This window comes from Porites lutea, chromosome 6, assembly GCF_958299795.1.
Source record: "Porites lutea chromosome 6, jaPorLute2.1, whole genome shotgun sequence".
Classification (NCBI taxonomy): Eukaryota; Metazoa; Cnidaria; class Anthozoa; order Scleractinia; family Poritidae; genus Porites; species Porites lutea.
Window position 1 is genome coordinate 28,722,791 of NC_133206.1, and position 26,830 is coordinate 28,749,620.

Below are 26,830 nucleotides of genomic sequence, written 5' to 3' on the forward strand. Positions count from 1 at the left end.
GCAAGGCCAATATTGTGAATTCTCCAAGTTGAGACTTACAGTTCATTGCCCTGCAAAAACCGTGCGGCATAACGTGAAAAAGGTTGTGCTGTTTAAGGTGAGTTACGTTACTTCAAACAATGGTGTTTAGAAGTCTTCTGCAGACACAAGACAAGGAGATTGGTCTATTGTCTCCAGTCTCATTGTTTGTCATTTTGCATAGGTGTAACTAATTCCCTCTTCTAGTCACCTAATACGTGAATGCTGGTGTTATTTGTTGCGATTTTGATCATACATTCGTTATTTTTCTAGGACCACATAAGCGTGTGTGAATTTGTTGAGTTGGATTGCCCAAAGGAGTGTGGAAGGAAACTCAAAAGGAAAGACCTTCAAAAGCATGTAGAAGAAGAGTGTCCCAACAGGACTGTACCATGTCGATACTGTCAGAAGCAAGTGAAGTGGAATGGGCTAGAGGTTTGTTGTTCATGATTCCTGTGAATTAATTGTGTTCTGGAAGACTTCATTTTGTCAGAAGATTGTCAAAGGAGAAGCAAACGCTCAAACTAATTGTCAGAGGAGTTTTCAAGCAGAGACAAATGTTCAAATTTGTCAGAAGAATTTTGAAGGAGAAACAAATGCTAAAATTTGTCAGAAGAGGCTTAAAGGAGAAGCAAATGCTCACAAGGATAAAAGAAACCAAATTATTTGGAATTGCGCAAGATCTCAAAAAGGGAACGTCAAACTTGGCAGTAATCAAACAGGAGCCCTTGTCACAAAAACTCACACAATTTGTCACAAAGTACCTGCTGTAACTTAGGCAGGTGCCTTATCTTACCTTGCAGACGAGTTCAATCAGATACTGTGTAGTGCTTTGTAATGAGTACACACACTAGATTACAATCGGACATGGTTGGTAGTAGCCTCCATAAGCAGTCATGTTCCAAAAAAGGTATTGTGTACATGCACAAGTCAAGGTTAAATTAAGTAATGGCCCGAGTCCGTTCTGTAGCCTGTGACGAATTGGAGAATTATTTTTATGAAAAGTTATTATGTGGTTATAAAATATACGCATAACCAAATTTATGCAGTCATTTTTACTTTTCTTAGCAATAAACTCGTTTGAGGTGAAAAAAAGGACGTTTCCATTTTTAATCATTTCTTTGTTACCATGTACTGTTTAGTAACTTTCAGTCTTGTCAAAAACGGTGTCTTGAAACTAAAACAAGACTTTTTACACATGCATTTCAGTGTTTGTTATAAAGTCTGTCATTATTTTATTATGTTTTCTTCAGGAACATTTTCAAGTTTGCCCCAAATTTCCGCAGGCTTGTGAAAAATGTGGACAAGAAAACATACCAAGAGATATGGTAAATCACTTTTCTGTTGCCACGAATGTCTTGCTCCGTTAATAAATATGCAAATAAACAGGCGAGAAAAGGAAGTTTTATGGTTGTCTTTCCGTTCTTTAAGATTATTTAGGATTTTTCTTCGTGTAATTCTTGTAAATCTGTGTATATGTAAATATCTTGAAAAGGTTTTAATGACAGTGATTTGCTGTAACTGGTTTCTGTTGGTACCCATTTCCCTGCTAATTAGAGAGGAGGAATGATAGGTCGCGCGTCAACGTAAAACTGTAAAAGTTGAGCGAGGTTCTACTTTTACGTTTAGGAGCGGCGTTTGGTACATCGTCTCCACTTGATTTAGGCACGTAAAGGTTGTTAAGGTGCACGTCGTAAATACCTGAAAAATTATGCAACAGTAAAAAGCCCCTCTTACAGAGTAATGGCGCTAGGGAAATGCTAGCTTCCGTTAAAAACAAACAGATGACAGTTTCTGAATACAAGTCCCAGAGAAGAGTGAGCCAAGTTTGGAATGGGTCCCAGCAGCCTGATTTTCACAGGCATTATTACACCTGCTGTACACAGTGGGTGGAAGAGTAGAGTATGACTAGGGTATCTAAAAGACAGTAATGCTGCGGCACATTCTGTTGATGCTGACACTAGTTAGGGAGTGATCCATCTGCTTGCGTGAGACGATTATACCTTGTATTTACAAGGTTTGTTCTCATATCCTTTGGTTATTTCTACTTTGGTGTGTTGACAACAAGGTTTGGTGTACATCATAGTTAATAGCGGGATAGTTATCAACTGTTCAATGTCACAAGGTAACACGAGAGTGTTGTTGGATATTTTGGCTATGGCGTCCCCTATGCACGAGTCATAGGGGAAATAAAACTGAGTGTGGCGAAACTTGTACAATTTATATTGATATTTTAAGTGCGCTTTGACTAAGGCCTTAAATATAGTCAGCGGTGAAAGGTTTGTGTTCCCGAATCTACATTCCTTAGCCGACTTGTGAATTGTATAGAGTGCCATGGTGAGCGTCCAGATGAAGAGATTGATCGATCGATCACTCAGGGGGTCGTTTCGCTGTTTAGGATAGCCAACGAGTTGGATAGGTTCATTGAGGGCAATCGATCCTGCTGTTAGTTTGTTAGTATAGCACCAACGTAACCTTGGGAAACCTTCCGCGGGCAAACGCTGTTAACAGATGATCGAGCCGCATTAACCGAGCTATTAACAGTAAAAAACAATGTAAACGCATTCCATAGCAATGAGTGAATGAAATAACCAATTATGCTTCACAAAACGCCGATACACGTCCTCGTATGCAAAGGAGGACTCAAAAACATATGTTTTGTTAACTCGATTTCCGCTGCTATTTTTAAGCTAATGGTCAAAATCACATCCATTCTCGGCTCATACAGGTTCTTAAGAATAGGAAGGCATGATATTTTCTCACTTTCACACCACCTTCTAACAACCTGGAATTTGTATATCCCCCGTGTTGCGAAGTCGAAGAGCAAATGCCCATCTTCTCGTCAAGTTTAATGCCTGGACGAGTCAAAGGCTTTTGAAATCCAATCCCCAAGTTAGCCATCGTACTCATCTGAAAGACTCCTGCGTGTCTTAAATTTGGTAAGATCTCTAACCGTGCTGTAGAAAATTTGCCACAAAGAAAACTCTGAGTCTGAGCAGCGAACGATGCAACCTCTCGGCGAAGAATTTGATCCCACCGAACTTACTCGTGCTTTTATTTTGGTTGTTCGTGGCGCAATGGATTATGGTAAAAAGTGGCGCAGTGCACTCTGGTTAAATGTAATGCGTTCTGGTAGAAAGCGATGAATTCGAGAACTCGTCCCACCTTAAATATTTTTTCAGAAATCCCGATTCTGTTGCTGCTCGCTCCGCAACAATGAATGATGGCCGTGATATTGAACAGTGGTAATGGTGATGTGTTACTTTTATTCAGACACATGAATTGTTTTTTATTGCTTGAAGTGGTCAGTTATTGTTTTTCTATTTCCCAGATCGAGGAACATTGGGAAAAAGAGTGTCCTAACACAGAGATTAAATGCCCCTTTCACATTGTTGGATGCACGTATGAGGTATGACAGCTGTTAGTATTCAAGAAATACTGGCAGCATATATTGCAGGGTAGTGAAGAATCAGTTCCAGCATCATAATAATATTGATGATGATGATTATGATAATTAAACTCTTCGAGATGAGCTTGGGAGCGAGAGAATCAATTCCATTATAATAATGATGATGATGATGATGATGATAGTGTTGAATTGATCTTTCTAGAAAATTAAGAAAACAAAAGAACAAACCCCTTGATCTCTTTCTTTACTTACTCGCAATGTATGGCTAAAATTGATTTGTAGGGTTTTCAATTCAAGAGAATTTACTTCATGGGAACGATGATCAGCTGACCCGGTTTATTAAAACACTCGCGAACTCCAAAAGCTAAAAGACCAAACCAGAACTACGACTTTTTACTCAAATACGATTGTTACACCAGCTGCAAGTATTACGAGTAGAACTGCGGTTTTTACAAAAGTTATAATTGCTTGTGCAAAGTGTACCGTGAAGATTTGCAGGGTTCATTAAACCCTTACTCTTAGCTAAAACGGAAACTACGAATTTTATGAAAATTTCGATATTAAAGTTGGGGAGGGCCTTCAAATCACGAAAATCGCGAATATTTGCGGCGACGAGAAACTAACGTGAGGTTCGAGGAGGTCGTTAACGAGATTGCTGTAAGGAAGTAGAATAAAAGGCAGTCTATGACTGCATGTAGGTACTGCTTTACTTCTGTAGAACATTGTAGTAAAAATATGCAATCACGAAGCTCAGGAAAGGGGCCAGCATTCGGATTAAAAGGGAAAAGGTCAATAAAAGCGTAAACAAGTGCACTTACCGATACACCTTTTGCAAGGTGCACAGCCATGTCACAGGGCTAGGAGTGAGAACACTCCACAGATGGGTGAAAGGATCCTATTGAAAGCAGTTTTCTGTGGATTTTCTGACTGACAACGCCGTCTAAAGCTAGCCTAGCCATAACATGAATTTAAAGCTTGATTTCAGGAGAATATAAAATATTTTGACGGTACAAAGCCGAACTTGAACGTATTCATCATATTTGAAGTACACGTGGCCGACACAGTCGGTGGAAATTAACACGTCTGCGAAGTGGGACGCAAATCCGAAGCTAGTCAAATTCAACACGCTATTCCACGTCAATAACTTTTATTTGCGACCACCTCTTGCAAGCGGCAACTTAACCAAAACACGAGCGTTTTCCCAGTACAACCGGGTCATTCGTTAACTGCCCCCTTTTGGGTAACGGATTTTGCGTTAGACGTCAGGAGAGGGCAACTCCTAATCTTAGGAAGCCTGTGTTACTCATGCAGTGCTCGACACTAACTTTTTGACTCTAGGCAACGGGCTTGTGAGTGAAATAAATCACTAGCCCAGAAGGACAAGCCACTGGTCCAAAAAGAAAAAAAAATACCGGGGGCTAGGCTCCTTTTCCAACACCCTCTTAAATGAAATAATACTATGTATATACCGGTATAATAGAATAAAATGAAGGGAAAACGTTGGTCAGTTATTTTGTTAGTTTTCAATTCTTTATTAAAACAGTTTATAAATCAATTTTTATGAAAATTCAACCTTAGAGGCAAAAAGACATCAACAGTACTAAAACAAATGGCTTTGTTTCAATTCAAGAGGCAATCTGGATGTCTTGTGTTGTAATTTTTAAAACTCAGCAATTACATTGATTTGTTATAATAAAGGCTACGAGTCCTCGGCTTCTACGTTCGGAGGATTTTTAACAACTTTCGTGGCTAGAGGGAGTGCCGGAAAATGATCAGTAATATTTAGTTTATTGGCTCAGTTATGCTGTGATCAGAATGATATGCTTGACTAAAGGTCGAGCACGGTTCTATAATCAGGGGTGATCATATGCAAATTCCCTTCAATTCGGCGGCAAATCTTTGAAAAGCTTCGAACAGTAAAATTTCTTCGATTGCGTTGTCATTGAAGGATATCGAACTAGGAGTATAAAGTCCTATGGAAAGCTTTCCTTCCATTAAGCTGCACTCGGTAGCTGGTTGAGAATATGCTTGTTTGAGTCAAAAGACCGTTGACGGACGCTTTCGCAAAGGTAAGTTGTAAAAAAAGCTTGAAATCTTCTTCATTCCTGATCCTGCCGCCGTAAATGTGCACGAGAAAACTCCAATATGGCGGACACGACTTTGCTGACGGCTCTTTCCCACGCCCCTACTTGGACATGGAAACAAGGACTAGTTGCATTTCCAACATGGCGTCTCTTTTGCGAGTTAATCCCTACGATACCTCCGCTAAATAAATAGCGAGTCCTTTGGTGTACATTTGATACTCGAGCTAAAAAACTAACTACTGATAAAGCGTTTTACAAAAAGAACTACTCAGGCCAAGTTAATGAGTTGTAGAAAATTTATTTTGTTTACGGTAAACTACTGGTCTAGGCGCTAGTTGGAGCACACCTTTACTAGCCCAGCGTGGGGAATTTTCACTAGTCCTGGGCTAGTGAACTAGCGTTAGGTTTGAGCACTAAGTAACCTTTTCAGCAATTTTTTGACGTTCGTCTGCTTTTTCGGCGCCATTTTGAATTATGTCATGTGTGTATGCGCATCACCCTGGTTCGTTCAAAGTCAACCAGATGATGCAACGGATGTCAAAATTACGGAGTTATTTGAGTTTGGCGAGGAAATGAAAGGTGGAGTTGTTTTCGAAGCAGATTTCATCGCTGACCTGGCAATTCTGGCCTTTTTAATGCATCGTTGCGGTCTAGCGATGTTGGAGCTGTCATATCGAGCGGAAACTTTGTAGAGACGCAAATAATCACCAGGTAACATCCGGATACTTTCCGTCCGCCTTCTGTGCGTTTGAGTCTATTTATTTGCAGTATTATTTCTTTCGTGCGCGAGAAACCTTCTGGGATTCACTGTGCAGGGTTTTATCCGTGCAATCTTATGGCTGATATATCTGTGCAGAATTTTGTTGATAAGACCATCTCGCCAAGCAATTTAAGTTTAAAACGCGATAAACCGTCCTACACGAACTCAATTAAGATGAACGGTTCGCACAGTTGCAAAAGATTTTGTACCTTAAGCGAAGTCCGGTTCACTGACATCTGTAATCTCGCCAAAACCTTTATTTTCCTGTCGCTATGATCATTCTAAGCTTCAAGTTGTGTCACGCAAGAACCCAGGATTACGTTCGAGGTTTTCCATGCTTTTGAACGTTTGTAGTGTGGGAATATGCCGTTTATCTTTGTACTAAATAGAGCTTTCTACGATCTATCTCTCATTCTTTTGACCATTTTCAAAGGTAAATAAGCCATTTTAAAATATGAAGCAGTCTAAACGGAGAGCATAGCAAGAATTAAAAAAATTTCCATGTCTTTTGCCCTATTTTGAAATAATTCTTGACGGTAAAGGTAATAAAACTCGAACGCACTCGCTAATCTAATGATTACTACTAGTATATTTTCCTTAGTTGTGAACCTCTTATAAGCACCGAATTCACTTATACTCTGATCACATGTTTGCAGAAAACTAGACTAGTAGTATAGTAAAAACCGAATTAACCTTCCTTTTGTCCCCTGTCGTGAGCCAACAGCGACAACGGTGTTTGCTGCTTTTCAGAGTCTGATTTCCTCTTTGTGCTTGTTCTTTTTTTGCTTCTTTTATACAGCCAGCATGTGACTCATTTTCCGGTAAAGCGCCAATATCATCTTCTAATATAATTTATCAAACACTAAGCAAAGTGTTTCTTTATGTATTAAACACAACGAACACCGTTGACTTCTACTTTCGGTCACCGCTACAACAGCCCGCTGTTTTTTCTCTTATAACTAATAATAATAATAATAATAATAATTTATTATTATTATTATTTTATTACTAAACAACAAGGGTCAACTCTCCACACCCCAAGTATTGAGCTGTGTTAAAACACTGTTTTGGTTTTATGTGATTCCTAAAGTAAGACGATTTTGCAGTAGAAATGGGTGGTACGAAGACTAGGAGTGTTTCATTAGATATACGTCACACGCAGTGAACAGCTTACTTTTCTCTTTGGCTTCTGAAGAATCAGAGTCTGAGAATTTTAATCCAAACCCTCTTGTTTCTTACTTATGTTAGGGTTTGCGAGCAAATGTCAACAAACACATCATTGAGCAGCTGACTGGTCACTTGACTGATATGTCACAGAAAATTGTTGCTTTATCTACGTCCCGTGAAACAGAACCACAGACTCAACGAACTGCTCCAAGACGCACTCGAGGTGATTTGGGAGCCCGCCCTCAAGAACAGGCTGCCCAAGAAGTCTATTTGAGTGAATTGTCAACACAGACACACAATCACCAGGGTGAGATAGATGAACTGAGACATAGGATCACCAATACTGACAACAATGTACATCATTTGGAGCGTCGGCTGGAAGAAATTCGTATGCGGCAGGAAAGACCAATACAAGAACTCACAATGCGGTAAGTGTCACAAAGATACATACAGATCAGGTGCACCCAACAATGGTTTCCTCCTAAATAGACTGAAAACGATTTTTAGTCTATCCAGAGTACTTCTACATGTCTAGAAATTCACTTTCTCAAAGCAGTGCGATAAAATTTGTATCTTTTTTGTCATCCTAGGGCAACCAACATCAGCCTTTTTGAATTTAAAAAAGGCTTAAGTATTATTTTCCGGAAAAATTGAGATACAATTCATTAACGGTTTACGAAAGGAAGAATTTTTCTGGCTCCTCTTTCCATCACATTTCCGGATCGGTTAATTTTTGGTTTCCTTTTCATCGGAATAATAACTAAACCTGGGCAGTGAAACGTGAAAAATTCACGTTGTAAAAATCATATAGAATGTATTAAATAAGCTTCGAAAATCGTACATGAATGGAACGGTCATAAAAAAATTTTAAGCCGTCCTCAAGCTGTAGGAAATTCTAGGCAATATTTGCTTAGACGAACAGTTTTTTTTTATCGAAAATAGCCGTTGTGTGCCCCTTACAAATCTCAGTAACCTGTGCTGTGGGTGACTTACTGCTGGCAAACATGAAATGATAACCCAGGGATGAATGGATGGCAAAGTTGGGTTGTTTGGTTAGTGCTGTGGTTAGGTTATGGCATCATCGACAGCTTGAATGAAGACCTGAAAATTCCCTGAGATGCGGCCTACTTTCAGTGACCATGTGTTACAAGGCACTTTGAAATTCTCTTAATGGCTAAAGGATTCGTATAGCACACTCGCTGTAGGTCGCCTGGGATTACTGGGTCGACAGCTAAATTTGCAGTGAAACAACTACATCATTTGAGCTTTGATTATTGTTTTAGGTAATTTATTTTAAAGTGAAAACAAATGCAGTTTGACGGAGTTAACAACAAGGAGCTGTAGCCTTCTTTTTCAGTCCGCGCCACTTATATGGTGAGATCATTTTGTGCCATCTTGGCCTTGACATTAGAAATGGTCTTTGATATTTCTCAGATTTAACCGCTATGAAGCCAAGTTGTTGGAGTATGAAGGGCGTGTCTGTAACGGTTCGTATATCTGGAGAATCGAAAACTATCGCCAGTGTCGGCAAGATGCCATCAATGGAGTCATGACTGCAATACACAGCCCTGCTTTCTATACCAGCCTGTATGGATATAAATTATGCATGAGGATCAATTTAAACGGTGTTGACAGTGGCGTGGGAAAACACGTGGCTTTGTTCGTTCACATGATGCAGGGAGATTATGATACGATACTGGAGTGGCCCTTTACAGGAAGAATTGCGCTTTCCATCTTGGATCAGTCTGATGCGTCGGAGTTTCGTCACCATATCAGCGAAACGCTGGTGGCAAAACCCAATTTACTGGCATTCCAGAGGCCCACAGCACCGCGCAACTATAAGGGGTACGGCTATGTAGAGTTCGCTCCCATCGAGCAGATTCGCGAAGGGCAATACGTTAAAAATAATACCATGCTGGTGCGCATTCAGATTTTTCATTAGCTTTGGTGATACAAAATGTCATACTTTCAAGTTCGGATCAACGGGAATCTGTCGTCTGTTGTGAATGTTGCCAGGCCGCAGCGCATTACACTGGCGTAGTCATTTGTTACAATATATTAGCAAGAGCGCAATCTACAAAGCGCGTGAAGGAAAAAATACAGAAATTTAAAAGAAGGGGAAAAGTCATGAGGACATATTTGAAAATACGAATCCAAATCTTTACTAACAATGACTGATAAAATATTGATTGCACGACCGATGTCTACATGAGAGGCCAACATCTTCAGGTCTGTGGCATGTCCAGTTTACCCTTTTCAACCTGAAAAGATTAAAACGGAACTGAGTTCTATTTTTTTTTCACCTTCTACATTTTGTACGTTCTCTTTTTCATAACGGTAGATCTTTTTGTCGCTCGAAATACTTTACAGCAGACGAAAGATTCGAGTTAATCCAGAATATCTCCTGTTTAAACTTAAAAGTATGGCTTTTCGTATCAGGCTTTTTTTTTCGCAAGGTTGTTGGTTCTACCTTCTTTAAAGATTGGTTTCTCCTATGTTTTCTCTATGGCAATCATCCCCCTGTCTTAAATGGTCTTGAATTTCTCTTCTGAAGAATCATTTCCAAAGGTAAAAATTCAAAAGTTCTGAAAGAATCAAGCAGAGCAAATTAGTGAAATCAGCTTGGTATCCCCGTGGGCTTTTGGTAGACCTGTGAATGGAGTACTTCGTCGCTGCTTCAGACAAGCTATAAAGGAAAGGCTAGCGGGAGGCCACATGTATAAATCTCCGTGATTATGCTCACCATGCTACATGGAACGTGCCCAGCGGCTTTACAAGGTTCACACGTATCGCAAAGGAATTGACAGAAAAAGACTTATTTGAAGTTTGGGTTTGAGTTTTGTTGATGACTGGATGACCGGCGATTGTTTGACGATCGAGTTTCCAGATTTTAAACTTCCCAACAGTCTTCAACACTGTAGGTGGGACATGTTTCTCTCACGTTTTTTTGTATTTCTATTTGGCGTTTATTATCCAATGAAATGTAAAGGCTAATGAATATTACTTTTTCCTGTTGCCAACTGTAGGGGAAACCTTAGAGGCCAACCAAAGCTTTTGATAGATACTTTAGGACATTGTCGTGTGATTTAATAATGGTATGACTGATCTCGAGATATCAGCTCGGCATGATTCTTTGTACCTCTGTTTCGTGCATTAATATTTTTTGATTAACAAAACGCGGACTGTTAAATTAAGCTAATTTAGTCGTGCACGGTTTACTTGTTGTTTTCTAGGGTATTTTTAGTAATAAGGTCAAATTTAGGGAAAGTGGGGCAACACCAGGATGGCATTGCATGACAACGAAATGTATTTTGAAGCCTGCAGCATGAATTTGGCATTAAAAAACCTCTTTATGACGAAAACGATGTCACAGAGCTAGTGATGAGTTCGATCAACGCGAACGTTTTATTGATCAAGGACATGTGTAAATTACCGTCTGGTATAAAATGTTAGGGGGAATCAAATGACGATTTAAGCCTATGTTTTTACTCTTTTCCCGTCTTCCCATCTAAAGAAATTGTAATGGGCGCCTGTTATTTACCACGGATTATGGTTTACCTAAATAAAGGTTGCCGATAAATTATAGTAAATCGCAAAGAAAGCGAGCGTAGTGCACAGGTGCGCTTGATTCGTGATTGCGAGGTTATGAAATAAAACGAACGTTTTGTCACAGACCGTTGCGAGACGAGATGCACGTTGCTGCGATCATAGCAGAAGTGGGAGTTTAAAATCCCCGGGGGAAGAGGGGTACTTAACAAGGTTTTATACGGGGAGGCTCCGCCCTAATAGATTGTGCTAGAATAAATATGATAAATAAATATAATTCGTCATTACGAGTATAATAGACGTTTTTACCTTGTATGTTTTGTTTTCCCAATTCAGAGCACGTGATGTTCTCCAGGGAATTTGCCTTTTGTCTTGTCATTAATTATGCATACATATGCACTTTCAGGCACGTGCATAACACGACGTTTGAACGAAACAGTTCAATGGTGTACCATCACCTGGTCTGAAGTGGGAAAACAAAACATACAAGCTAAAAAGGTCTATTTTCATGTGGTTCTCGAAAAAAGCACTGCTAGCATAATTTGCACTTTTGGCTAGTTTTGCAGCACAAAGTTGTCATTTGTTGATCATGCAACCAATTTTTGTGACTCGAGATAAGTGTTCCAGGCAAATTCAAGTAACAAAATCAATTTTTTGTCCGCTTATTGTCGCATTCACGGGACCTGAGTCCCAAAGTAAGTCGTCTAGGACCTTTCCACAGGACTCAACGCAGGCGCCTAACTGACTAGCTCGGTTATCCAAGATGGCGTCCTTGTGCTGGTTTTTTGTTTGAATTTTTATAGTTTTCAGAGAATGAATAATGCATTCTTAAGGTTCCTACGTGTAAATAGGGTAAATGTTTTTGCCATTTACTTGTTTGTTACATTGTTATTGAGGTATTCTTACTAAATTTGGAGTAAAAAGTAGAAGCATAATTTCTGCACTATAATTGCATATCATTATGACGGCCGGCCGCGTGTTTTTAGGTCTCTCGTTTTGGATGGTTTTCTTGCTCCAACTGGCATCGAAATCTATTGACAACTCATCCTGAGCATTTGTAACGATAAGAGGAACAAAGCACTGTCCTTGGATTGCATCTTCGTGCAGTAATTTGCTTCAATTTTTCACAAATTCTGTATCACAGAGCTGGTCAGCTTCAACAAACCATGACGTGCTTGAAATTAGCATACAAGATGGATTATTCCCCGAGGAATAAGAAAGCAACAGGGTCGGGCGTTAACTGCCATACAACAATGCACTCGTATTGGATTGAACTATTCAGCTAAATTTTCCCTCTTGATAGAAACAAAAACAAAGAGATGGTTCAAGGCCCGCATTGCGTACTATCCAAACTCAGTAGCAACGTTCAATTTCAATGCTTTGACGATCTCTCTAAGTGGCGATGTTCATCCTTTGCCAGGGCCGATTAGCAGAAGCACTTGTAAGATTCCTGTCAGATGTACTGACCGCAAAAAAAAGACGACCAGCTGCTCTCGCACATGTGATGAATCGAACTGCATAAAAATTAATTCCAAAAGATCTAACTCGTCGTCGCTGTCGCAGTCATTAAAAATCTGCTTATGGAATGTACGATCTGTTAAAAACAAAGCACTGTCACTCAAGGACTACACCGTTGAGCATGATCTTGACTTCCTTGCCTTAACGGAAACTTCGCTTCACTCAGGAGAGAGTGATAGCTTTTTTGTTGGCGAGTTATGCCTGAAAGGAGATATTTTTCATCATACTCCCAGGGAGAACTCAAGAGGCGGTGGAGTTGGTATAATAGTTATGAAATCACTCCGAGTTAAGAAGCTGTGTTCAGCGAATTTAAGTTCTTTTGAGAATGTGGTTGCGCTTGCTGAATATCCCATCGGAAGTATAAGATTCATTGTCATTTACCGACCGCCATCGTCGCAGATACAAGGAACAATGTAAAGTCGTCAGTTCTCTTATCAAGAAAGCAAAGTAAAACTATTACTCCAACATACAAGAAAATAAAGGCAATCAAAAGGTCTTGTTTAACACAGTTACCCGGCTCCTCCACCGTAACACTGAGAAGTGCTACCCAACTGCTCCATCTTCTGAGGTGCTAGCAAATAGATTTGCTGATTTCTTTTGCCAAAGGATCGAAGTTATAAGAAATGACTTATTTGCTCGATATACACCGGTCGCCAATTCTCTTGTGGATGCTCTGGCCTGCTGTGCTGAACTTACTGAGTTCGAACACATGACAGAAGACCAGGTGAAGAGTTTAATCAACTCCAATCTCTAACTTAAAATTCATCTCCAAGATGATAGAGAAAGCAGTCTCGTACCAACTCACCAACTACTTAAGGGATAATGATTTAGAAGAAAGCTTGCAATCAGCCTATAAAACCTTCCACAGCACTGAAACAGCGCTTGTGAAAGCTCATAATGACATTGTTTCTGCGATTGACAATCAGTCCTATATTATTTTTCTACTCCTTGACCTATCTGCAGCTTTTGACACTGTGGATCACAAGATTCTTCTGCAGAGACTCTCTTGTCGCTTTGGTATTAATGGCAAAGCCCTGCGCTGGTTGAAGTCCTACCTGGAGAATCGTAAACAAGTAGTCAACGTGAAGGGGGCAACATCGTGTAGCAGGGACCTGCGGTGTGGCGTGCCCCAAGGATCTGTGCTGGGGCCTATATTGTATGTATTGTACACGTCCCCGCTTGGCGACATTGTCAGAAGTCCCGGCCTATCATATCATTTCTACGCTGATGACACCCAGATTTACTGCTCATTCAAGCTTCATGATCAAGCGGCTTCAGTGCAAGCAATTGAGTCTTATTTAACTGATATGGATGCTTGCAAACATGTTAAAGCTTAACAGGGATAAAACTGAGCTCCCGGTGATTGGACCAAAGCGTAAAGTCAACCTCTCTAATAATGCTACAAATATAGGTGTAGTTTTTGATTCCCATGTCAACTTAGAGAAACATGTTATGAACACCTGCAAAACGGCCTTTTATCATTTATGACATATAGCAAAGATAAGAAACTGCCTCTCTCAGGATAATGCTGAGACACTTGTTTATGCATTTATTTCATCTAAGTTGGATTTCTGTAATGCTCCTCTATATAGCTTACCTCAATCGGTTATTGATTGGCTACAGTATGTACAAAATTGCGCAGCTCTACTGGTGACTAGAACTCGAAGCCCAGAACATATAACACCAGTTCTTCGTAGACTACACTGGCTACCAGTCAGACAACGAATTACTTACAAAATACTACTTCTTACGTATAAAGCACCGAATAGCATGGCGCCAAAATATATTGCAGATCTCCTTCAGCCCTATACTCCGACGAGGCAAGTACGATCTTCTTCAAAAAATCTGCTTGTAACACCAAAGTCTAATCTCAAGTTTTACGGTGACATATCAAGTTGCTGCGCCCTGGCTCTGGAACTCCCTAACCGATGACATAAGATCAATCCAGAACCGTGAAGTTTTTAAGAATAAGATTAAAACACTACTTTTTAGAGAAGCTTTTATTTGTTAGTTGCCACCCTTTTTTTCTTTTATTGTATCTATTTTCCTTAGTTAATCTTAGCAACTCGATTGTATCTTATTTTTTTAGAAATTTATTTCTACAACTGTTATATATTCTCTGTAATAAGTGAAATATTTTTATTTCTTTTATTGTTTTAGAATTACGATTATTGTAAAGCGCCATTGAGCTCACGGAAATGGCGCTATTTAAATTCTTGTATTATTATTATTATTATTATTATTATTATTATTATTATTGCACATTTTACTAAAATTAGCATAATTTACCAAACTAACGTAATTATGGCATAATTTTAGAAATATACGAGCACTGTTAGTAGCATATGTCACTTTTTCGAGCACAATCTATCAAAGCCTATCCCCGAGTAGGCCATTGTAAGAAGTGCCCTCTGGGTTTAAATTCCTACTCCTGCGCTGATATCTGCAGTTTGTGGCGTATTAGGCGATGATTTAAACGGCACTATGGTTCGGAATTTTCTTGTCTGACGGCGGGCAGTTGCGAGACTAGTTCAACAAAATGTTGCGTTAGCCATAAAACAAAAAGATGTGTAATTTGAGTTCACCTAAAATTCGTTTCTTGGGTCAGACGTCGAACCAACGAAGCGTGAAACCAACCAGACGTCATCACCTGAAAGACGTATAGAACGTGTCGGTCGATCCAAACTCATTCAGAAAAACTTAAAGGGGCTAAGATATTGCTGTTTTATGTCGATTCTGTGGTGAAGTCGTAACGTGGTGCCTTTAACCATACACAAAATGCTCCTGTGAAGATATGAATATGTTAAACAAAGAGAGTACTAACTGCATAATAATTTTTCATGGCGATTTCTGCAGCCTAGCATTAAAACCTGAAAAATTTGGCCCATTTTCAACTCAACTTTCAAATGTCCATCCTTTGCTATCTGTAACATCACTGAAATTACAAGAAACAGTTTCAATGCTTAAACAACAGGAAGCTCGGCCCTGAACATGTTGGTGTCAGGGCTTGCAATAAGCTACATCATTATATGGCTGAGTAGCGAAGCGAATCCAGCGTTCTGTTCTGCTATCCGTGCGGGCAATATGGCTCGGGATTCCCCGCGTAGGCCCCACAAGTGAAAGTTCTCTTCTTTGGCCAGTTAACAAATCTCCTATTGGCCTCGTTCTTTTTTGCGTTTTCGTCTCGAATCCTTATTGACATTTTTTGCTTCATTAGCATAAGCTTATCATTATCTGATGAAGCGAATAAAATGAAATTTCTGAATATTGAGACAGCATAACAATTTCAGTTATCTCTTAAAATTTTGAGTCCGATATAACAAATAACAAATACTTCGGAGAAATTCTCTTTGAAAAATCCCAAAACTTACAAAGAATGTATGAGCTCATTAACGTTTTCCCACCCAGAAATTTTGCCGTTTTTGATAGCTGCTAGTGCCTTTGTTACTGATTGCAAAGAGCTGAAACTTGCACAAACTGCATAAGTTAACCAGCTCTTTAATGTGTGAACCTAATTGGTATTGGCTACATATTCTATGGGTTAAAACTCGTGTGCTAATGAGCAAAACTGTAACCAATGACGTCACGATGAATCCGCCAATAAAAACACGAAAACTTGGCCAACATCTAGCCATTTTAACCTTACGCTTGGTCAATAACGCATATACTGCTATTTCGAGAAAGGTTGTCGGAAAAAATGTGCACGCAGCAATCCCGAAAGGTAAACATGGGATATGATCAATGTATACACTGTTCCTGACACTGTAGCTGTCGAAGCTACTTTTGTTGCTTTCCTTTAGCACTCGCAAACATAAGTCTGTGGCCTCTTGTGCAATTCTTTTAAATTTGTTTGAAGAACAGTGAACTCAAAACCACCCAAAATATCTTTCGGGTTTGTCGCGTGCACTTTTTCTGACAACCTCTTTCGAAATAGCTGTATAAGTTAGCTTCAATTTACCAGGACTGACTTCTTGCAACATCAACATGTTCATGGCCAAGCTTGTCCAGTGTAAAAGCTAGGTCACGTTGCAGATACTCCTGGGCTTGCTTATTGCTGAAATTTTGATAAATTTCGTAACACACGCAAGTATCTCGGAAGCAAAGGATTGTTGTAAATAAAACAACACGTGAGTTAAGATACAAGTAAACAAGTGGAATTGTAGTTAACATAAGTTAAAATCAGTTAACATAAAAATTTTAAAGGTCCAATAGACCTTTTTACCGATACAGCGGCCATATTGAATTAATTAAATTTAAGGAGTATTATGGGATGTCCAGGAGGGCATGAGCGCGATCCGATATACTCTCCCAGCATTTACGCGCGCTTTTCGGGGCAATTTTACTCTAAGTTTTCCGAGAAAAAAGATTCTTATGGGGAAAAAAGATCGTTGTGCCGTGTTTGAATGTACTAATGATCGCCTTTTTCCCGAGAAGTATATAGTGAAGTTCTCTTTTTACCCGAAAAGCGCGCGTAAATACTGAGCGAGTGCCCCCTGGGCAGCCCATAATACTCCTTAAATCTAATAAATTCAATATGGCCGCCGTATCGGTGAAAAGGTCTATTCACTTGATTAACTTGTTAAGCTACAGCTCATTAGCGTGTTCACCACTTGGCAATCCTGAAATTTCCTTAATGTGTCTCGCAGAGAGCTAAAAACTAACAAAGTTACACAAGGTTTTAAACTTTAGAATAGGCCAAGCAACAAAAATTACGGATGATTTTTTAGATTAAACTTAAGATGTTTGGAAAGATTTAAAAAATTCTGGAGGTTTCTTTTAGAATTTAGCAAGTTCCAAGATTTTTCGAACATTCAGAGGCAAACAAATCTGTTAATTACGTAGAAAAATAGATAAATAACGTTTTCGCTGTTCTTTTTAAGAAACTCCGTGCACTCGCAAATTGATGTATAGTATGAAAGATTGACCAGAGCCAAAAAGCCTCATGGCTTCATACATAGCGGTTTTACATTCGATTATGTATCCCGAATAAAAGACGCTAGTCTTTCTGCACTTACGTCATCCGCAATAACCAGTATAAGAGCTTTTTAGCGCCTTAGCATAAACTTTGATGTTTTATGTTTAAATTCTTGTGGTTTTTCGTTCCAATTTAAGTATTTTTAGAATTCCCAGATAGATTTCAAAGTCACTTTTCGGGATTATTGTAGCCAAGCCTACTTCAGAATTTCGTGCATTTATACTGCGACGCCTTGTCTGACGCGTATGCTGGTAAACTAAAAGATAAACAAAGACTAAAAGATAAACAAAGACGTCATATACAGATAGAGGGTAGGCCCTGCATTGTAGATAGCACTCAAAATGCCAAATAGAATGTAGAAAGTGAATGCAACCTTAAAGTTGGGATTGGGAATTGGTTAACATTACTTTTTGAAAAGAACATTTTATGCCATACGGTAATCTCCCCATGTGGAATTTTCAAGCCAAACTAAGCCGGCTATGAATTTAGTGCTTGTTATTTGTTTTTTGTTTTTTGTTTTTTTTTTGTTTCTTGCTGGATCAGGACATATGTTTTTGTCATCGTCTTCGTTGCCGAAGTCATATTTTTCAGCGCTGGAGGACTTTCCCATACCAATGTCACCCATTTTAGTTAATTTATTAAAAAATGGACACCAGACACAATACCCTGCGAGCAGAGGTTACATTTTTCGCGGTGTGAGCTGGCTAGCCTTTTCGCGCGTCAACCCAAACTGCGAAAATGTTGCGTCTGCTCGCTGGGTACAGATACAGCTTCTAATCGTTTAGCAATAATTACAACTGAGCAGCGTAATATTTGAGCAGGGGACTTTTTAAAAACTTTTACAAGTGTACCTTAACAAGTGTGTTCATTGTTTTAGTGTCTAAAAACAAGAAATAAACTTGTAAATTGCACTTGCAATAGTTTTATTAAATCGACCCCAGTAGAAGAAGACCATGTACAAGTCATGCCAAAGGAATTACACAAATGCACAAATGCATCTGGATAGGTTGTTGGGCTAACATCACCTTGTGAAGGGAACTTGGGCAAATAAACCCTTATCACCTGTTTACTTAGTATTATTAAACGTAGTTTTAAACTTAAGTAGTAGGTTACTGGATATACCTACAAGGCTGTATTAAGTGCAAATGATGTTGCGTGTTCCGCTGGTTAAACAGCAGATACCTAAAACCCTATATCAAATTAAACCTTTTTAAACTGGCTATATGAATAATCCAACAATTTTTAAGAAAATAAAACTTGGACTGTCGATTTTTTTTAATGATCTTTTAACTCCGCGAGCGTCCGAAACAGTTTTCGAAAGCTACTGAAGTCAAATCCATTTTTCTTTTCCACTCATTTGATTTGCTCCAGTCTTTCGGAAGTCAAAGCGTTAAAAATAAATCGTGTTGGGGCGTTGCCCTTTTCGATTGCGATCAGAGAATAATTATGAGATAGACCTGAAAAAAGTTTTACAATCATACAAAATTGCCTCTCCCAAAAAACAGTATTAAGAAACAAAAAATTGCTCGACAGCTTTTCATTGCTTACACTTTAAAGGAACACTTCTTAAAATTCTACATCAATTGAACAAATTCCCTTTTGATTGAGTTTTAGGTTTCAAAAGCTGGTTCAGACTCTCGCATAAACAGAATCAAACAATCGATAATGCTAGTTTGTAAGAACTATAAATTTGTTAGGATAGTCTGTTTAATAAGTTTTAATTTGATGTAAGATTTTAGGCCTCCTCCACACAAATCGTTGTTACACAAATCGACCTTCTGTCCACACGAAACCAGTGAATCCGCTCGCCGAAACCGCGCTGTTTTGAAACCGCTCTCCAAAATTGTTTTAACGCCCCGTCCACACGAATCTGGATAAACAGAAATGCGGTTTATAAGATGTCCGGATTCGTGTGGACGGGACGGCGGTATAGGTATTTCCAGTCTAAACGGAACGCACTTCGTCACTTAAACTTGAGACACCCCTGAAGGTATACGGTAACCTTAAACTAGTATTATACTCAATTTAGTGTATGTAAGTTGAAGGTACACGAGACAACTCGCAACGACGATTTTCAGCACAACGCAGTGTTGTAATGGTGGAGCAATGTTGAAACCATTTCGAAACAATGTTCTAATGCAGTGATGCGCTCAAAATCGTCGTTGCGAATCGTCTCGTGTAGTATTACCTTTAAATTACCGTTAAATAACTTCGTGTTGTTCGTTTCTCTATGATTACAGACACATATGGACCCCATTCGGTCCTATGAGCATTATTTCATGGTAATACGGAGCTTAAGCAACGACGAGGGCGACGGCAACGAGAAAAGCAAAAAACAACAACAACAACTTTGCACGTGCATCACGGGTTTTTTGCACATTTCTTAGCCATCGTTGGACTACTACCACGTGAAACTTTCTAATTTTACGGTTTATAGAGGTTATGAACACAAGACAAACAATTTTCTTTTTCTTTCACTAAACTGAGATATAGTCTTTAAAATTCATCTCCAGACGAATTCGTCATCTTGTGAAAAATTGAAAGAGCAATGAAGTTTGAAACAGCGCGGAGTGATTCACTTGTAAGTGAAGTTTTAGCCGCCGTAGCCGAATCGTAGTTGCTGAAGCTCCTTGGTAAGTCCTAGTCGTTACCTTAAGATTACGAGGACCACTGTATAACGAAAACGAGATTTTCTCAACACTAAGTGACCAGCGCCATTTTGGCGGTAAAACGTGGTACTACCGGTTTTTGCGAAAATGTCGTAGTGACGGAAAGAAGTTAGTAATGTTAAAAGTTATTGTTTGCGTTAAAAGTCAAATCTCGTTTTCGTAGTCGTCTTCGTCCTCGAATCTAAAGGTCTCTTATGACTTAACGCATTCTGGGGCGTTTATCGGTGGTCGGAATGAAACGTTACCCAAGGTAAGGCATTTTCAGATTAAAAGTCGGGGTTTCTGCCAGTCCGATTCTACTTACCGCCATGTGAAAACAACAATTCGATTAGAGAAATAAACCTGGCTTTGAAAAAAGATTTCAATAACGGTAATAGTTAGAGTCGTTTCCTTGTTTTTTTTTTCCCCCAAAACAGTCCTCGTTTCGATGAACAAAAGATAAACGGCCCTGGTTATAATTATTGTTGGTGTTAATGTTATTTTACACATTTCATGCAGTTGGCAATCAGCAGGGTGATCCTTGGAAGTACAGATTTTTTCCCCAAATTTTCATGATTTTAAACTAATAGTTTACAGGTTATATAATTATGTAATATCAAGGCAATCGAACGTTTTCGTCAATCAGCTAATTTAGAGATAGAGAGGTTTATTGAGTGTAAGGTTTTAAACCTTGCAGTACTAGACTGAATTATGTTAAAAGAAAGAAAAAAGGTAAATAGATAATGTAATGAATCAAAGTACTTTACTAAGTAAGAGGTAAGAAGATAAAACATGTAGAACTATGATTAGAATTGTAATATTAAGGCTATCGATCGTTTTCGTCAATCAAGGTTTTAAACCTTGCAGTACTAGACTGAATTATGTTAAAAGAAAGAAAAACAGGTAAAATAGATAATGTAATGAATCGAAGTACTTTACTAAATAACAGGTAAGAAGACAAAACATGTAAAACTATGATTAGAATTCGCATAGCTATTGACCTATATCTTTTAACACATAAATCTATGATTAAAATTCGCCGATCGGCTATACAATAACTAGTTATGTAACAATTCTTTATTCGTTCGTTTTACGTGTATAGGCATTCGAAAGATAGAAGATATTCAGCACACTTTTTTGGCGGGGGTAGAAGATGACGTAGCTTGTGATCTTGTTTGCTAATTATGTCAGCGAGCAGTTTAGCCGTTATAGCACTTCGGCGATTTGCGAGGCTACCGAAGTTTGCGTCTGACGAAGCATCCCTATAGGACACATAACGGTAAATAATCCTTAATGCGCGCTTCTGCAGACATTCGAGCTCATCCGAGAGACACAGGACCATTGTGAAAGACTGCGCAAACGTTTTCCTTTATAGGGTGGATACAGGTAGTGTAAAATATCACGAGGTCTATGGACTCGACGTTTACCCTTTTTAACTACCTTAGAAAGTATCGACCTCACTGACACCTTTTTAGATATCTCGGTAACATTATAGTTCCACCTCAATTCATTAGAAATTTTAAGTCCAAGCAGCTTGACAGTAGACACTCCCGCAACGTCAGTTGCTTTATCATTGATTATCACTGGCGGAAAGGTCCGATGGGTGCTAGCAAACGATATGCGCGTTTCACTTTGCATTTTCTCTCTTTGAGTTGTCGAAAGGTTCGACGAACATAGTATCGTCTACATATTTCCAGAGATCCATGTTGTTGACACTTGCATCATCTATTTTGAGAATGAATAACCACGGACCCAGTTTAGTTCCCTCGTGCGACTCTGGCCGGCCTTCCATTCTGACCAATAATGTCGCTAGAAATTGACCTTCTGTTTATGGTTTTAAGGAAGTCGACAATCATGTGGGATACATATGCGTGATGACCAGAGCCGTCAGTTTCGTAGCAGGGATTACTTGATTAATCAAATCAAAAGCTGTGTTATCGTCAAATAACACAACTCTAACCGCTGATCCTTTTCTATCGGTATGTTTGTCCACGAAAGAAGCATACTAATCAGCGCGTGTGTAGTTTATGACTTGGGGATAGTCCCATACTGATTTTCAGCGATCGTCTCCACCACGGCTGGTTTGACGTGTTCCTCCACAATGAACTCTTCAGCTATCTTCGATAAAACCGGTGTCAAGGAAATAGGGCGGAGATGTTTGTTAACATCTTTCACTGGCTTTTCCTTGGGAACTGGGACGACTTCAGCCGACTTCCGATATGGCGGGGTACAGGACTCCTTGAAGGAGCAACTGAGGTTATCTTTGACAGGTTCGGTTAAAAAATCTGAGTTTTCCGTTAATAGCCATGCCTGAATTCCGTGAGGACTGGAGACCTTCGTCGAATTAAGAGATGGTAGTTTCAGCCTGCGTCGGACGAGACCACAAACTGCGCGGGTGAGGGCATTGAGGTCCCTCACGTCCTTGCTGGAAATCTTTAGGCAGGGAAGGAAAAAATTCTCATTGATTGCAAAAAAAAAAGCATCGTTGATTTCATTGGCTAAATCAGACGCGCTGGATGCCTTGTCGAAATGGCGTAATGATTCATTGAGCTGGCCCGGTCAGGCACAGTGGATGTCAAGCCACTGAGTTTTTTGAGTTCTCTCCACCACGCCGATGGCTTACATTCTTTTCGATGGTCAGTTTTGGATTCTTAAGACTGACTTACCCCGGCAGATCGTACGCACCTGGTAACGGTTGACACGATTGCGCAAATAGCGAAACATTGGTTGTTTCTTCACCGGCGAAAATTGTCTGATTGGTCGACGCGCGACCACGTGACATTGCCAAATTCAAAATGGCGGCAATCCATCCATCGTTTGTTTATTCCAGTGGAAAGAAGTGAAATTGCGGCTTAATATGAGTTGCAAATGCACATACGGATATTTTTAGAATAGCCTAGACTTTTTATTATCCTTTTTCACCTATTCCTATGGGATTCGTTCCCTGTGATGCTCGCGTTTTGGCCGGTTTACCGGATTCAACTTTGCACTCTTCACGATCACGAAGGACAACAATATTTTTGATGAAAGCCGGGTCACTAGAAAGAACGGCCTTTGTTCACAGCTCTATGCAGCGGAGAAATAAGACACTATGGGTCCTTTGAAATTGCTTAGACACCTTGAAGTTATTTTATTACTTTTCTTACCGAAAAGATAAAGCAAAATTATGTCTTCTCCAGCAAGACTTTCTAATTTATAAAAAAAGCTTGAACATGAGCTAAATGAACTGTAGTGTCTGCATTCATGTTCTTTTCATTGCAATTTTAATATCAAAACTTTTAAGCCGTCTATGACCGAGCAGGTGTTTTTTTCTTTTTTTCTTTTCAATGGTTACTGTGCTTGATCTGAATAAGATAATAAAATTTTTAAAATTAGGGCAATACTATATATAAAAGAAGAGAACTTTGATTGCAAATATGTTAGTTGGAAAAAATACTGATTATACTATATGATCTTTTTACTATATAGGTTAGAAAAGTGATGAGTAGTCAAAAGTGCTACAAAGGAGTAAAAACCCAGATCTTTCCATTAATAAATTTTATTGACACTGTCAGGGACATATACTTTGCTTGAATACACATTTGTTCTTCAAAAATCTTGTTTGTGAAGCTGCACTTTGTTTGATTCAGGATCAATCAATCTTTTCTGAAGGGAAATGAACAATAAAGTATGTTAGCATGTCACTACTTCAACACTGCCTTAGCCAACAACTAAGAAGAAACTCAACTTCATATAAAAAAAAAACAAAGTGAAAAATACTTCACTGTAAAACAACAACCGCTTCAAATATATATCACATTAAATTCATGCAAAATGTAGACCTGATGAGAAGTTTATAGGAAAAGAAACAAATGATAATTACAATGAAACTATAATGTTTGAATGAGATCTGTATTTGAGAGTTCTCTCATAATTCTGACAGAAGATCAAAATAGGAAACTGCATATCCTACACAACTGCATTCATCAACATGATCCAACTAAAATTTCATGAAGACTAAAAGTTTACTCCAAACTTTAAACTCCTGTAAGGTTTTTCCCAGGTTTGAATCACATTGAATGCATATTTAAACAGTAATTAGATCTGTGAAACATTAGAACGGTACAATGTCGTGGAAGGTCTGGGACATTACTGAGACTCTAACAAAATCCTTTGGTGCGAGTTCCAAAGCCGCCTACAATTATTTTATTATGAGCCTGCTACTTAAAAACTTTTTGACAGCCCTGATATTGCACAGTAAATAAACACTGTTGGATATACACATGCAAGCGGTCCATGACCATCATGCTACCTGTCCCTTAATCAAAAAACCTACAAATCGCCTTTTGCTGACTTTTTCACCTGATTTTGCATTAAATAACCAGATTTGGTTGTTTTATGCTGAAAAGTGGATTTTTTTCAAAAAGCTTGGTACTTTGCTTACAGCTACAGTGTACATTGTAGAGCAGTCCCCTTTTGCTACGGCCCAAAGACTGGACACAGTGAACTCAAATGCTGTATTATAACATAAGATGTAAGAACCTGTGTTCCTGTTTCTTTATGATTCGTTTTACAAGGGATTTGAACCAGACATCGTTAACATTGCCAGTGTCAAATGCTTGCTTGTCAGGCGAGTCAGATGCGACAGTTACACCTCAAGATAACTATCTTATAAGCTAATACAGTGTTACTACATGTACATCTAAATTATTATTTCTTAGCTAATACACTGTTTGGGTTCTCTGTGGACAAAGAAAACTGTCTGTAATAATGAGCTGTCCATAAAGTGGTGCTTATGATTTCATTTACCAGCAGTTCTTTTTATCTTAATATTCCAGATGGTATAAAAATTTAATTACGAACAACTTACTATTTGAAACTGGCTACAGTGTTGATGGGATGCTACAGTGTACAATAATACTTTGAAGGGTCTGACTGCACTCTTATCGATCATAGTCATTGCCTCCTGTGAGCCAATTCATGGATGAATTTGATACATGTACAAAAGAAAATCCAACACTCAACAATCAGAAAGATGTAATACTATGTGACCTCATGATGGAACTTAAAGAAAGGAAATGTATATTATTTTTAAGTTACATTTATTTTCTTACCCTTTTTTTAAGTTATGTAAATTGGTCTTTTGTTGAAGAAAATGAAACAATGTCAAAAATTAATGTTTTGCTGTGCATGCATCAATCATGCAACCATGAATTTGACAAAGGTTTGGAATTGAAAACTGGACAAGATTGTACTTGATGTACCAAATTTCTCACCGGCTGAAACTAACAAGCATGATGTGCCAATTTTTGGCTCTAGCTGACAGCATAAATAAGAAAACCCATATTTTGGAAAGCATTTTTTGGCAAAACAAGAACTGATTATGCATATACATATTATAAAACTTAAAAGTACTCAATCACAATTAATAAATACACAGTACAGGTAAACCCCCAATGCTAGCAATCTTCTGTGACCCAAAGAGGGCAAGTATGCTGGTGTAAAAAAAAAAAAATAACTCCAAGGATTGCTCTACAGAGATATAACCATCCCTTTTCAGGGCTGTCATTATGTTTTGAAACAGCCATAGCAAATGAAGATTCACCCAATACAGGTCCCAAAAATTTAAATTACCACCTTCAGCTTTCCACTTTGATCACCTGTAACATCAAGTGAGCTCAGCTGTAACAGGTGTTATGGGTTACGGCCCCTAATGACAGCTCTGCCTTTTTACTTTAGACAATTCTCAGTTTATGAAAAGCCAAAACATTTTTATTCAATCATTACATGTAGATCTCATTACACTTTTATCCTTCTTCGGAACATTACCTGCTATTTTTCAAGACTATTTCACAAAAAAAGACTTTACATAATTATCACAAATATACCTGATCAGCATCTAATATAAAATTTTATTCTTATATTGTAGTCAATTTTTTATTGCAGTTAATTTATAATTTTCTGTTCTTTTTGTGTATGGCAATGTATGCGAAAAATAAAGAAAAAATAATATTTATGCTGAGATACAAAATTAACTGTGCACAACATACACGTATACATAGATTAACAGCCAAAGAATTCTCAGTGAAATACAGAGGGGCAAATTATTATGGAACAATCCACCTGAAAACATTAATGCCATGGCTGATTAAAAAAGATGTCTAAGTACAAGTACAGAATAACTTCCAGCAAACGTTCAGGAAATAGTTTAAAATGTAATATAAGGTGCCAAACATGATAGGGCCATTTTTGTTCTCAGTTAAAAAAACAACTTTGTGCACGCATAATGCATGTACGGTCTCTAGGGAAAATACTATTTTTCTCACTTTCGATCGATCAAAATCGTGTCCCATTTGACACACATTCTAAAGAGAAAACGCTCTGATTTAGATTTAGCGGTCTTCCTATTAATTATAATTATAATGATTATTATTCTGTTGCTCAAACGGCCCTCCACCAGCTGTACCTTTCAATTTCCTCTTGTGTTGGACTGTGGGGCGAGAAACTTTAACCTGAGCATGAAATGCCAGCGAAGCTTAATAAATAAAAATTCGAATGTTTGAGGATACACTGAACTAGACCTCCAGAGGGTCCCTGAACTTCAAAGATGCAAGTCGATATTTGGTACGAAAACGGTCCACACGTTTAACACAACTGCCGCTTCCGTGCACAGCGGTACAAGCTAATTTATATACATAACAAAGCCCAATAATTTTTCTTTCACTT

At 38.6% G+C, this 26,830-nt stretch overlaps 1 protein-coding gene across 1 annotated transcript in view; it reads left to right on the plus strand.

Annotated features, from left to right (window-relative positions):
• The window catches only part of LOC140941354 (TNF receptor-associated factor 6-like), a 40,365-nt gene extending 29,562 nt beyond the window's left edge, over positions 1-10,803 (plus strand). The window contains exons 5-9 of the mRNA XM_073390339.1: positions 292-453; positions 1,272-1,346; positions 3,350-3,427; positions 7,520-7,866; positions 8,873-10,803. Coding sequence (XP_073246440.1) covers positions 292-453; positions 1,272-1,346; positions 3,350-3,427; positions 7,520-7,866; positions 8,873-9,380 — 1,170 coding nt within the window. The 3' untranslated portion in view covers positions 9,381-10,803. The remainder of the gene's footprint in view (positions 1-291; positions 454-1,271; positions 1,347-3,349; positions 3,428-7,519; positions 7,867-8,872) is intronic.
• The last annotated feature ends 16,027 nt before the right edge of the window (positions 10,804-26,830 follow it).